The 15565-nt window shown below is 41.5% G+C and overlaps 1 protein-coding gene across 1 annotated transcript in view; it reads right to left on the bottom strand.

Moving 5' to 3' along the window:
- Positions 1-15565, bottom strand: part of OTOGL (otogelin like) — a 204650-nt gene that overhangs the window by 155762 nt on the left and 33323 nt on the right. Inside the window, exon 15 of the mRNA XM_089652693.1 lies at positions 3507-3630. Coding sequence (XP_089508819.1) covers positions 3507-3630 — 124 coding nt within the window. The remainder of the gene's footprint in view (positions 1-3506; positions 3631-15565) is intronic.

Raw genomic sequence — 15565 nt, 5'->3', positions numbered from 1 at the left:
TGCTAAAAGTATTCAGACGCCTGCCTTTACACACACATCAAATTTCATGGCACCCCAGTCTTAGTCCGTAGGGTTCAATATTGAGTTGGCCCACCGTTTGCAGCTATAACAGCTTCAACTCTTCTGGGAAGGCTTTTCACAAGGTTTGGGAGTGTGTCTATGGGAATGTCTGACCATTCTTCCAGAAGCACATTTGTGTGGTCAGGCATTGATGTCAGACGAGAAGGCCTGGCTTGCAGTCTCTGCTCTAATTCATCTGAAAGGTGAATCAGGACTCTGTGCAGGCCAGTCAAGTTCCACCCCAAAGTCACTCATCCATGTCTTTAACAACCTTCTGCCCACCCTATAGTACAATGACGAGCGCAAGGTGGTTCTCTCGTTCTGATAGGACATCATATGATGTCCTACCATTCTCACTGTGCATGCGTGGCTCAGGGAGCACGCAGCTCGGCGATCATCGGACACAGCGGATCCCTCGGACACAGCGGATCACAGAAAGAGCCAAAGATGTCGGCTCGGTCATGTGATCAGCTGTGTCCAATCACAGCTGATCACATGTAAACACGGAAATGCCGGTTATCGGCATTTCTCTCCTCTCGAGCTGTCATGCTGACAGCTCGAGAGGAGAGGAGAGCCGGTAATCGGCTTTCCGCGGAGGGGACATGTAAACTGATCATCAGGGCACTGATGATCAGTGTGCCCTGATAATCAGTGTGGCCCCAGAAGTGCCACCTGTTAGTGCCCATCAGTGCCACGTGCCAGTGCCCATCAGTGCCACATCAATGCCACATATCAGTGCATACCAGTGCACATCAATGCCACATATCAGTGCCCATCTGAGCTGCCTTTCAATGTCCTCCATCAGTGCCAGTCAGTGCCACCTATCAATGCCAATCAGTGCCACCTATCAGTGCTGCCAATCAGTGCCAGTCAGTGTCGCCTATCAGTGCGCATCAGTGCCAGTCAGTGCCGCCTAACAGTGCCAGTCAGTGCCGCCTATCAGTGCCAGTCAGTGCCGCCTATCAGTGCCCGTCCGTGCTGCCTATCAGTGCCGCCTATCAGTGCCATATATCAGTGTCATGTATCAGTGCTGCCTTTCAGTGCCCATCAGTGATGCCTGTCAATGCCCATCAGTGCCACCTACCAGTGCCTCCTCATCAGTGCCACCTATCAGTGCAGCCTATCAGTGCCCATCACTGCAGCCTCATTGGCGCACATCAGTGCAGGAGAAAAATCACTTATTTACAAAATTGTATAACAAAAACTAAGAAACAGGGTTTTTTTTCAAAATTTTCAGTGGTTTTTGGTTTGTTTAAAAAAAAAAAAAATTCCAGAGGTGATTAAATACCACCAAAAGAAAACTATCTGTCTCAAAAAAATTATAAAAATTTAATATGGGTACAGTGTTGCATGACCGTGCAATTGTCATTCAAAGTGTGACAGCGCTGAAAGCTGGAAATTGGCCTGTGCAGGAAGGGGGTATAAGTGTCCTGTAGGCTAGTGGTCAAGGACCTTGCTTTGTGCACTGGTGCGCAGTCATGTTGGAACAGGAAGGGGCCATCCCCAAACTATTCCCACAAAGTTGGGAGCATGAAATTGTCCAAAATGTCTTGGTATGCTGATGCCTCAAGAGTTCCCTTCACTGGAACTAAGGGCCAAGGTCAACTCCTGAAAAACAACTCTACACCCTAATCCCCCTTCTACCAAATTTTACACTTAGCACAATGTAGTGAGGCAAGTACCATTCTCCTGGCAACCGCCAAACCCAGACACATCCACCGGATTCCCACACAGAGAAGTGTGATTCCTCACTCCAGAGAACACACCTCCATTGCTCTAGAGTCCAGTGGCGGTGTGCTTTACACCACTGCATCTGATGCTTTCCATTGCACTTGGTGATGTAAAGCTTGAATGCAGCTGCTCGGCCATAGAAACCCATTCCATTAAGCTCTCACACTGTTGTTGTGCTAAGCTGAAGGCCACATGAAGTTTAATATTTACCTATTAACTCTGCAGACAGTTGGCGACTTCTGCACACTGTGCTCTTCAGCATGCGTTGACCCCACTCTGTCATTTTACGTGGCCTACCACTTCATGGCTGAGTTTCTGTTGTTCCCAGTTGCTTCCACTTCGTTATAATACCACTAACAGTTGACTGTGGAATATTTAGTAGTAAGAAAATTTCACGGATGGACTTATTGCACAGGTGGCAACCTATCACGCTTAATTTTATTGAGCTCCTGAGAGCAAACCATTCTTTCACAAATGTTTGTAGAAGCAGTCTGCATGCCTAGGTGTTTGATTTTATACACCTGTGGCCATGGAGGTAATTGGAACACCTGAATCCAATGATTTGGAGGGGTGTCCCAATACTTTTGGCAATATAGTGTATGTATTATAGTTTCTGATCTCTGACTTGTTTCATATTAACTATAGGTTAATGGGTTTAGTTGCAAAGTATATTTGATTTAGACTACTTGAGGCTAACCTTAACAACAGCTGCCAGTTTATGGGGGAGATTTGCTAAAACTGGTGCACTCAGAATCTGCTGCAGCTCTGTATGGTAGCCAATCAACTTCTAACTTCAGCTTGTTCAATTAAGCTTTGACAATACAACCTGGAAGCTGATTGATTTCTGTGCAGATCTGCACCAGATTTTGCATGCTCTTTTTAGTAATTTCCCCCTATGTGTCACAGAACTGACCAAGATTTTTGGATCATTTTGCTCCTTCTACACATGCCACAATTCAGAAGACCCATAGCATCAAACTACTGTTTGTGGGTATCAGAATACTACACTAAAATGCTATAAATCAGTGGTGGTCAGTTTACAGGGTATAAGGGACTCAATGGCAGTCCTCAACATCACCAAGGAAATCACTGAGTATTCAGTAAATGTGTTGGTACAAAAGACTGCCAGAAACTGTAGACATAATACAGAAGATGGTCAGAGACTGTGGGCATACTACAGATGTGGTTGGAGATTGAAGATATGCTGCAGGAGACAGTCAGAGACTAGTAACATTATTCATGAGAGTGCTAGAGGTCACTGCAAGTACAGCCCTTTACAAATAATAGCTCTCTCTCTTATTACGCTCATAATACCATAATAAGATTTCATTCTACTCTCAGACTGTTGGTTGGGCCCAAGTGATCATTAATAAAAGCACATTTAAAAAACAAGTCCGTTTGGTTTTATTCAAATTCCATTGGTTTAGGTTTCATGCCAGTTCAGTGTGAGATTATTAGTGTTATCACTTAAAATGTAAGCATTTTAAGTACAAACATAGTTGGTTATATAACATGTATGGTCATATCCTAATGATCAGAATGTAAGGCATATGATCGAATGTCTAAACTGCACTGGGAAAATAGAATAGGTTGCACACACTGACCTCATGTCTCTATCTGCCATCATGGTTGCTATGAATGTATATACATTATATATTGGCCACATAAATTGTATTATTTCCTTACACACAAGTGAAAAGCAGAACAGAACTTACCATTTAGGATAATAGCTTGGTTAGGGCCAAACTGGACATCTCCATTTCTCAGGATGGTAACTTGCTTATTCATATCCTCGTCAAGCACAAGTGTAATTGACTGAATACAGGCATGGTCAGAATGCTACAAGAGACCAAGAGTCAAATGTTTAAAGCATTTTTACCAAGTCTTACAGAAAATGGATTTATAAATTATGGAGTTCACCACTAACATAACATTGTTGCTCTATGTTGGTGGGATTAGCACATAATAACATTTCATACAGGAGTCATAATTACTCTTGCTGAAGTGGACCTATGATCATGTTCAATACCTATTTATGTGCAGTAAAGAGTCCTTACTATTTTTTACCCCCCATCCCCCGTACCCAAGCTTTTGTAGTGAATACAAGTTAACTTCTTCAAGAATGAAAATATTTCTATTAAGCTTGTATAGCATTAATAGCTAATAGCATAATATCAGTCCAAAGCATTTAGTAGTCCTTTATTTTGTGTGGCAATATAGTATGCAGCTAGAAAACCCATTGTTGACAAGTGAAACCAAGAAAAGAGAGATTATTCAATAATTAGGGTCAACTATGTGACGGGTGGGGGGCCCATGGAACCCAGCTCACTTTGGAGAGGTGGGGAGACCCCTGTCTCAGCTCCCCATATACCTATTATGTGTAAGTCACCCAGTGCCTATTAGGGGTACAGGGTGATCTGTCCTAATATTGTGTAGATATGTATAGGTGAGGTAGGGGTTATAGATTGTTTAATGTCATGTGGTTGCATCCCATTGTTCTATTGTGTGTCTTGCTTGAGAACAAACTATAATATGATGTTTGTGTTTATGTGTATTGGCTTGGTGGTGGGTGTCTCCAGCAGCCCTCCCTCCTGCTGGGACTGCCTGTTGGTGTGTCTCTTGTTACTAAATGTAGATTGCCCTGCCCTGTGTCATTATGCAGGGAGGGGGGATTGTTCCCTTGAATATATATATCTTGTATCTGTGTTAAAACAAACTAGTCTACTTTCTGGATCACTTCAAGATTGGTGTCGTCTAGTCCTGTATGGTCAGCTGTGGTGTCTGTTGTCAGTGTTCGGACGGGAAGCGGTAGTCTAACAGGAGTACCCAAGCGCAGTCTGGGGTCGGTTCCATTACAAACTACTACAAAAACCAATTTATTATTTAGAGAACACAATATTTTAGGTCAGATTAAACTAGTCAGTCTATATGGTCATGTAGAAGTTTAGTTTCCTGCATCCAAAAAACTTGTAGCCATGGACAACATAGCCAATACTATTAGTAACCTCCAATGCCTCAAGGAAAGAAGAGGCTATTACAATCCTTCTCCACTCTAAAACAAGCATGGCAAAATTCACTATGAATGCAGTTATTGCTCATTGAACATCATTATCAACAATTAAAACAACTACTTTAGTTACTCTAAATAGATGCTACACTTTATGTTAGGCATTAGCATGCTTTAGACATGTTCTTAGTATATGCTTTAATGTAAATAAGGGGGTTGACTTACGACAGGCATTAGCATGCTTTGTACATGTTTTTGGGGTATGTTTTAATGTGAATAAAGCATTAGCATGCTTTAAACAAGTTTTCAGAATGTTTTAATGTGTATAAATCAATTGATGTTTTAATTGTATCTTGAGAACTTGACTGATGATACTTTATATTTACACTAGCAATAGTGGGGTTCGTTCAGGTTAGGCATCATGCTTTGAACATGCTTTTTAGGATATTTTTTAATGACTTCATGAGGGGAGGCCACAAGAGAATGGTTGTGACCTTTTCTATCAATGGCCACTATAAAGCGTGAGATTCTTCCCATGAAATCTCACATTGGGAAAATTCTTTTCTGGATAAGAAATATGGAATTTGTGTTGCAGATGGGCCAGCATAATGGTCAGAGGAAGGTAGGGAGTCAGACTGGGGGCAGCTATGAAAATAAACAGTACTAAGGCTCTGTGTAGACAAAACTACCACCCCCATTGCAGCTATGAGCTGAGTCTGAGCTAGTAAGGCCATCTGGCCCTTTCACCTTGCCTTTGGATCTGCCATGGTCTGTGAAAAACGGTCCCTAGAGGAGTCTTTAACCATTGTAGTGCCAATCACTGTAGGCTGCTATGAACCCAAGCATGGCTAGGAGCTGTTACAGGTTGGAAGGTGCATGCAGAAAAAAGCATGCAGACACAGTAACCCACACAACAATAAGGAGTCATGGGCACCCTAGGGTGTTGTAGTGGGACAATTGTGGACAGAAGAGCAAAGCAAGTGTGCACCAATGTAGTAACATTATGCCAGATTACATTTTTTTAAACCTCCACTCTTGCCTCCAAGCTGCAGTCAATGGAGAGGCTATTGTCAGCAACCATACAACCCCAAAAAGTCAAATATATTCTTGGCACTATGGGCAGGAATGTCTTACGGACTTCATCCCTGTACTCAACACAACAACAACAAAACCTGTATACCAGCAGAATTGAGTCAGACCCAGTCCTGGCTTCCCCCTCCAGGATGGGCATACCCCTGCAGAGGCCTTCAGGAATCAGACTCTGACTCTGGCAGACCATGGCCCTAAACCTATAAAGCACCCTGTGGCTCACTCTGCGCATTGAACTATGTGCCAATATAGAATATTCTAGCAACATTACAGGCTGGTCCTGTTTCTACATCCCGCCGGGGCCTGGGTACAGTCCCGCAAGACACAGCTGAGGAGTCAACCAATCCAAAAGCTGTGGTAGAAGCTGCAGTGCTTTTAGTACAGCCAGGGAACTTTTTATGAATTTAGCATTGCATGTACAGTACATTATATGGAACTATTAATAAAATAACTAAACCCAAGAGGTAATCTACGAATAGGACTTTTCTTTTTGACTATATAAAAATAGGACTTTTTTGGGGGATCATTACACACTAGCATTACGTCCTTAGTAAAGATAAGATCACAATCTCTGGCCTACATGTGCGTGTTCTGTGGACTATTCATTGAAGGAATTGGTTCTCCTAAATGTCACTTTATTGGTGTTATGCTAATTAAGTCATTTTAGCTGTTTCTAATGAACTTGACATTTTGACAACAGGCAGCAAACTATGTTGTTTTTGTTGTAACATCTTTCTGCAAGGCTTGTTCACCATTTACATAACAATCAGGCTGTATATCATATACCATGGCACTGAGAAGAGAATCATTTCCATTTTTTCAAGCAAACAGGAAATACATTTACATAATAATGGGTTCCTGGTTAAACAAGGATTAATTACATTCCAAGAAGATAAAAATTGTGTGGCAAACAAAATAGAAGAAGTATCAAATTCTATTCAGCTGTTTTGTTAGTGTCGGCTGAACAGACACACAAATATGGCTGAGCAAAAAGTGTCAATGCACAATTTCCAATGGCTTCATTGTTTATATAATTTGTGAAATATTGTGACATGTATACTTGAATAATATTTGCTCTAGTTTGTCAAAGCTGCAGAAACGCAGCATATTGTTCAACCACCCATGTAGTCTGGGCCAAAAACAGCCTTGATTTACTGTATCTATCCCACCAGCTTATATACAACTATATAAAGAAGCTTTGATAAAGGCAGTAGAAAAAGCTGTGATATTTGTTTGTGGGACTGCTTTGGAAGCGGAGACTCACTGTAGGTTTTGGCGCTAGGCGCTAGTGCGGTGATTGCCACAGTTTTCATGGTCTTGTGCTGAGTAGTTGCCCTTCTGCATAGTGAACACGACTGCCATTCAGAGAATGAATATTTTTTTCACTGAATGCATATCGTTTTTTGATTGGACAAGATGGAGATCATGATGTCACTGCACCACCTCCTAACTCCTCCAATCAGAGAATGCCCTATATTTATTGAAAAAATATGAGGTGTTCTGTTAATTGCGACCATGCCAAGCAAGAATGAACAGCCTCTTGGCACAAGACCTGGAAGACCGCACCAATGACTGTAGTAGTGCCGACCAGGGACGGACTGACAACTCATGGGGCCCCCGGGCAATAGGGGATCATGGGGCTCCTGTGTCCTTACCCAAACTCAAAAAAGCCTATGAAAAAGGTACCGGGGCATCTCATGGGGCCCCCTACTGACCCCGGGCCCTCGGGCAGTGCCCAAGTATCCAAATGGCCAGTCCACCCCTGGTACCGACTACTACAGTGATTCTCTGTTTCTGCATCAGACCTACAGGTATGGAATATGTATACAGTGGTACCTTGACCTATGAGTGGGTGCAAGTTTTCTGAGGTACAAGTAGTCATTCAGTCAATTTTTTGCTTTGTTACGTGGGCAAAAATTGAGGTACGAGCTGGAGACGGCACTGCTAGATGGCGTAGTGAGCAGTGACGCCACAGCATCCCAGTCTCTGAGACACGCCGAGACTAATGAAAGAACCAGTGAAAGAACCGGTGAAAGAACTGGCGAAAGAACCAGTTAAAGAGCCGGTGAAAGAACCAGTAAATGCGAAGACAGTGACAAAAATTAGGATAAGAAATTAAGATAAGAAAAGAAAACAAGGTAAGTACACTGTATAACACCTTATAAACCTTATTATATCTTTACATACTCTTTCTATTATGTTTCTATACAATATTTGTTATTTAGAAAAGTATTTTGAGGGTTGGAATGGATTAGGAGCATTTTAATTATTTTCAATGGGGAAAATTGATTTGATGTGCAAGCAAATTGAGCTACGAGCTCGGCCACGGAACGAATTAAACTCGTAGGTCAAGGTACCACTGTACTTATATTGGTCCAAGCTGGACCAATGTAACTATGAAATAAAAACCTTACCTGGATTTCAGCTTTAACATACTCTATGCATGTTATTTACATGTACAAGCCACTCTTGTGTAGACATCGAAAATCTCTGAGACTGCTGTGGGGTTCCTCTATCTTGGATGTGATGTCAATGTGCCCCAGATGACTCGGAAACTGTCACTCATGTGACACTCTATAGTATTCACCTTTACTCCCAGAAGAGGAGAGGGCTATGACATGCAGGAGGAAGGGGGCTGTGCTAGGGTTTTTCTGAAATAGTAAGATTTTCCACTTTTCTACCTTTCAGGTACTTCACTCACCTCCCTATCACTCTCCTCATTTGAGGCACATTGTATTTATCTATTTTCTCCAGTTTATTTAAGAATTGCTGTGTTCTACCAGCCCCCTGCACCAATAGTAACCTTCCTTGATGGCTTCTCTGCCTGGCAACCGTATCTTTTCTGAAATCCCCACAATCATTCTCTGTGACTTCAACATCCATGTTAATACTAACACTCCTGCTATTTCTAAATTTCTCAGTCTAACCTCCTCTTATGATCTGAAGCAGTCGATACATGCTTCTAGTCTCTCTGATGGCAACAACCTTGACCCTGTTTTCTCCTACCTATGCACTCCATGCAATCTCACCAACATTCTTTTTCCTCTCTCTGATCTCTACCTTATTAGTTTCGCAGTTTAGTTTTGGGCCCCAATTCACAAAAAGAACATTTGGGAACTAGAGAAAGTACAGAGAAGGGCAACTAAACTGATACGAGGCATGGAGGAGATCAGCTATGAGAAAAGATTAGAGGAACTGAATTTATTCTCTTTTGAGAAGAGGAGATTAAGGAGGGATATGACCAACATGTATAAATACATCAGTGGTTCATATAGTAAACTCGGTGTAGAGCTATTCACCCTGAGGTCATCACAGAGGACAAGGGGGCACTCTTTATGTCTGCAGGAAAAGAAATTTAATCTCCAAACACGGAAAGGTTTCTTCACAGTGAGAGCTGTGAAAATGTGGAATAGACTCCCTCAAGAGTTGGTTCTGGCCGGCTGTTTTGCCTCAAAACAAAGTGTTTTTAACACTACTACAATCGATCAGTAATACACGGATTAGGCTTAATAAATATTAAAGCAAAACATGATTTATTGAATAAGTTCTTTTCGTATAATAACATAAGAATTGTCAGAATTGCAAATCATATTTAGATCATATTATAGCAAGAATAAAGCATCAATACATCACCGGATATTGTAGCATCACCTGTTGCTCAACGACTGGGGGACTCCAACAATCAACAAGGGGGAATCCGGGAAATCACCGCAAGACACGTCTGCCGCATATTTAATGAGTCCCAAATTCCCCTAGAATCCCCCGTCTTTTATATACACAATTTACAGTGTCCTTGTTTACTGCCATGTGCAGTAGACTCTGTGTAACTATTGTGACTATTAACCTTGACTTGTTCGACTATAGATCTTGTAACCATAAATCCTTGACTGATTGCAACTGCACATCTGGTAACTATGAATCATAGATCTAGCCTTGATAGATCTTAACAATGCCCTTGTCTTATTATTCTAAACTCTAGTTACCCCTCCACTGATATATCCTACTAAAATTATGGCAATTGAGTGTCAATCATCCTTCACACATACATTCTATACACCCATGTCACATATGTATCACACCGGCTCAGTGGATTGCTTCAAAAAAGGCCTGGATTATTTCTTAGATACACAGAATATAACTGGATACTAACATTTATAGGTAAAGTTGATCCAGGGAATATCCGACTGCCTCTCGAGGGATCAGGAAGGAATTTTTTTTCCCATTAGGAGCAAATTGAATCGTGCTTTGCTGGGTTTTTTGCCTTCCTCTGGATCAACTGTGGGTATAGGATTATAACTTTTTTTTTCTATGGTTGAACTGGATGGACTTTTGTCTTTTTTCAGCCAGACTAACTATGTAACTCTCCATGACTTCTCTCCACCCCTTCTGTCTCCAACCGCCTAACAGTTACCTGTAGAAACCTTTGCAGCCTTAACCCTTCCTTTCTCTTCTCTATTCTGCTACTGACCACCTCTGTGACAAAATCTCACCGCTGTCCTGCTCCAAGCTAGCCATTTCTGTCTACAACAGTTCTCTGTGATCCTCCATGAACACACTCAACCCCTCACTGCACACAGAATCATGCCCCAACCCCTACAACCATGGCAAACAGATGACACCAGAAGTCCCAAAAATTGTAACCGCATTTTTGAGCAACTGTGGTGTAAGACTAAGTCTCAGAAAAATTTCAACCATTGTAAATCTGCCCTCTAAAAAAACATTCCTGCTTGCATACTGCCAAACAGACCAATTTTATCACTCTCAATAAAAACTTCCCATCCAGGCCCCATCAACTTTCTTTACCAACTAACTCACTCACTGCCCAGGAGATGGTCAAGCACTTCAAAAATTATATTTGATACAACTTGTGATGAGATCTCCACTGCAGAGATATATCCCCCACTTAACACTCCGTGCCCACAGGTACACTGAGTACATTGGTCATTTAATTCCACTACTATAGATGATGTTGCTAAGCATTTTCCTAATACCCACCTAACCACCTGCTCTTTGGACTCTGTTCCCTTGCAAATGCTATGGTCACCCTCCAGCTCTATTCTACACTCTCTAACCCAAGTCTTCAATTTCTCCCTCTCTTCTGGTATCTTCCTTAACTTTCTAAAACATGCACTAGTCACTACCATACTTGAAAATCCCTCATTAGACCCCACCAATCTTAAAGCGGAGTTCCACCCAAAAGAGGAAGCTCTGCTTGTCTACCTCCTCCCTTCCTCCGCTGTCACATTTGTCACCTTGGGGGGGAGCTGGTACCTGGTTTTGACAGGTACCCACTCCCAATTCTGGCTCAGATCACCGGTGTGAACTGACCCCATAATTCATCCCCCCTCCCCCGCAGCCTTCTGGGACACTTCACAGGTAGCCAATTAGAGAAACAGCTTGGGTGAGGATACGGCTGAGGGGGGTGATGGGGGCGGAACTCCTCTTTACCAACCTATGCCCCATCTCCTTGCTCCTCTTTATCTCCAAACTCCTTGAACATCTGGACTACAATCGACTGAGCAACCATTTCACCGAGAATAACCTTCCTGATCCTCAGTCTCAGTCTGGATTTCACCCTCAACACTCCACCGAAACTGCTCTCTTAAAACTCACAAATGATCTACGAACAGCTAAAGCCAATGGGCACTATTCAGTACTCCTACTCCTGGACTTCTCTTCTGCCTTTGACACAGTGGACCACCCCCTCCTCCTTAAAAAAAATCCACTTCTTTGGTTCCATGACTGTACTCTTTGCTGGTTCTTACCTATCCCACCGTACCTTCAGTGTCACTTACAGTTTTATTTTCTCCTCTTCTGTTCCATTCTATGTCATTGTCCCCAAAGGTTCTGTTCTTGGAGCTCTTCTGTTCTCGATCTACACCCCCTCCCTGGTCAGTTAATAGCCTCCCATGGCTTCCAATAACTTTTCGACACTGATGACACCAAAATCTGTCTCTCTAACCCACAGCTCACTCCATTAGTCTCCACATGCATCACTAATTTACTAACAAACATATCAGTCTGGATGTCACACCACTTCCTCAAACTCAATCTATCCAAAACTGAACTCGTAATATTTCTCCGCCCTCGTGCTGGTTCCCCAAGGTACTAGGTGTTATCCTGGACTCACTGGCTTACATTTACATAGGCCATCCCTTCTACAGTCCATCATGAATGCTGCTGCCAGACTAATCCACCATACCAACCACTCAGTGTCTGCTACCCCTCTCTGCCAATCCCTCCAGTGGTTTACACTCACCCAACTAATTAAATTAAAAATACAAGGGTTCTTCAAAAATTTTCTGCACTTTTTTAAACTCTTTATATATATAAAAGTGCAGAAAGTTTTTGAGGACCCCTCATACTAACAACAACTTATGAAGCCATCCACAACTTGGCCCCCAGCTACATCACTAACTTAGTCTCAAAATAGCAACCAAATCATTCTCTTTGTTCCTCCCAAGACCTCCTTCTCTCTAGCTTCCTTATCCCCTCCTCCCATGCTCACCTCAAGGACTTCTCCTATCCTGCCCCCACCTAACAAGTGTACTTTTATTTTCTCAATCAGCTCATTCCCCACAATTATCACCTTTTGTATCTCTGGACCCTCCTTCTTAGATTAAGCAGGGTCCTCCGATTCCTTCTGTATTGAATTGTGTTGTAACTGTACTGTCTGCCCTCATGTTGTAAAGGGCTGCTAACTTCTGGTACTATACAAATCCTGTATAATAATAATTTTCTAACAAGTTCAAAGGTATAGTGCAGATGAATGAAAAAAATCTTCCACCCAACAGGGGAAGTTCCGCTTTAATGCTATGTCCCCATCAAGGTTTGGCACCATTGGGGAGCGGGGGGGGGGGGGGGGTAGCAGGTATCCAAATTTTGGCCAGTTACTGAACCGTCCAAAATTTGCTACATGGGTTGCATTGTGAGTACCTTCCCACCTGATATTATTCAGTTGAAAAATTGAGGGAGCAAGATAAATATTTGACCAAACAGTGACTGCATCTACTCAGATGCGGTCATTGCAAGAGTTTTCCAACAGCTGTCTGCAGCTACCCTAACATAATAAGCACTGCAGGAGTGTGATGGAGGAATCTCTTAGATTTTTATTAAAAAGGACTTAAAAGTGCATGGCCAGCTTTAGACAGATGACAATTTTTCTATTCAGGCCTGTACGCAAATGGACACTAAAAAAATACCTTCTGTATATCCTAATATTCTAGTACTTCTCAAATTCTTTTCTGGGAGTTCCACACAAAGAGCTCCTTGTTGAATTCAGCGTTGTTCTTCAGTTGGCCTTTATCCTAAAACTTGTATGTTCTAAGACTGCCCAACTCCGACAATGCCTAGCGCTCGACTTGTCTGCTGAGAAGCTTCATTCATCTGCCTGGTGGTAAATTGCTGAGGTCCCTGCCAGTCAGAGGATTGATGTGCTTTATTAGCACACCTGCTTGTGTTGTAAGAAAAGCTACTTCTTGTGCAGATATGTACAAGGCATTTGAAGAATGGCTGTTAGTTGACACAGATAAAATGTATCATCTCCTGACTAAAATATTACTCTAGCGAAATGTCAAACACACAGGGTGTACAGTAATTTGAGATGCCTAACAATCCATAGTCTTATATGCAAAACCCACCAAAATGTTTTGGTTTTTATTAAAGGGGCACCGATGACATGCAAACACCCGTCACCAACTAGTTTAAAGAGACTTGCATTGAGAAAATACTGTATATACTTGTTCTAGATCAGTGAATCTGAATATTCAAAAGCCAGTGGGTGAGTATAAAAGCCAGGCAACTAGCACTCTCAGAAAGGTCAGCAATAGAAGCCCCTACGTTTCTCTAGGGAAAGGTTTTTTTTTAGTGATCTTTCCTTTTTCCAAGTATGTTAAAATTGTGGTACCTTATTAAATGCTGTATCAGCTGTTTCAAACATATACATATCCTGTCCCCAGAACATTTATCCTTTGCAGGCTAGACAAGCGTGTTACTAATTTGCAAACTTTACTTTTTGTTAAATGTGGACACCTAAGTCATTGAGATTGTTTACTTTGCAAAGGAATTATTTGAAGCTCCGTTGCCTATCATCATCCAATTATGTGCAAGCAAAATATTATTTTTTTCTTTCTACCTTGCACATGATGGGGTATTCTTTGCAAAGTGAATTTTCACCACATTTACAAAGCGAAGAGAAAATTCCTTTACAAAGTGAAAAGTCTATTTGCCTTTAATAAATAAACCCATTTATATCCATCTCTAACCATTTTTCCTGGCTGCTGAGGTATGCAAAGAGCTGTAACACAAGGTGGTAACAGAAAAGGCAGAGGTATAATTGACGTACCAGATATTGGCCTCCTGGCTTCATCTTCTCTATGCTGTGTGATGGCAAGATGGTAGGGAATAATTGGGTCACTGTTGACAGACTTGATTGCAGTCAGTTTTTTTTACTGATTGTGGGAATTGTTTAAAAGATAGTTTATATTGGTCAGTATTTCTATGTTAGGATCAGTTCCCTCTGTCAAGTGTATCCAGATCTGACCTCTGTTGACTTTACCTTCTAATCCTGTGTATCTGTATGGCCTTGAGCTTATAATCCTATTTGTATAGGTTCAATTCAGGTCCACGCATCCATGCAACCGCCAGGTATCGCCAGCAACATGGTATTCTTCTGTCTGTGTCCTGTGGCCTCTCCCTGCTCTCTTTTGAGGTTTTTATCATGTCACCATATATCTCCAGCTGCACTTTCTCCTACAAGTGCTAGATTGAAGAAAACTATAGCACTGTTACTGGCAGAAGGAGTAATTGAAGAAATATGGCCAAAGCTCTCAGACTGAGAATGTTTTGAGGTGGAACTACAACAACTTTCCTAGTTTATGTGTGAGTGGATAATTTCTATTTTTTATCAGAGTTTACTGCATTAACACCCTTCCTATGCTCTCTGTGTTTTCCATTTTGATGATAGATGGATTATACCAAAGATCCTGGAGATGAGCTGCTGCTGTGGTATATTTTGGATGAATAATTAACTCTACCTGATCTGGAATCTACTCACCTATAGACTTTTATGAAGTAGACGGACTGTTATGGACCTCCTTATGTTTCTAGTACTTCAAGTGGCTCTAGTATATTTTGGACATAGACCTCCATGTGTAGATACATCACAGGGTGACTAGATTATACTTCAGTTAAAAAAAACTCCTTTATATTGATATTATATTACTCAGTCAAAGCTATAAATGTAATTGTTGCCCTACAATTGCGTGCTTTAGATCTTTAGTAAAGGCACCCATACCTTTAGTTAGGTGTGAGAGTGTTCCAGGCCATAATTTCAAATTACAATATATTGAGATGTCAATAGCTGGCCCCTCCTTATCTCAACTCCCTTGCTTCATGAATGGTCAGTCTTATTTTTCTTCTATGCTTTGTCAATTATATACAATTGCTCCAAAGACACCTCTCAACAACAATGTTGCTTTATGGGCTTCATTTCTCAGCAGGTAAAGAAGGAACTAATAATGACTTTTAAGGCACCCATATACTGTATATCCATGTAGCGGGTGATAAGGCAACCAGACTGTATATATGGGTACTATACATGTTTTTAACAATTGCATTGTTTTTAAGAAAAAGTGTTCTAAATAAAAATGAGGATTTTTATATATATATATATATATA

Source organism: Staurois parvus, unplaced genomic scaffold (assembly GCF_062004578.1).
Source record: "Staurois parvus isolate SC_StPar_1 unplaced genomic scaffold, SC_StPar_1.0 ptg000025l, whole genome shotgun sequence".
Classification (NCBI taxonomy): Eukaryota; Metazoa; Chordata; class Amphibia; order Anura; family Ranidae; genus Staurois; species Staurois parvus.
The sequence above is the reverse complement of the archived record's forward strand: the minus strand, read 5'-3'. Positions and strand labels throughout refer to the sequence as shown.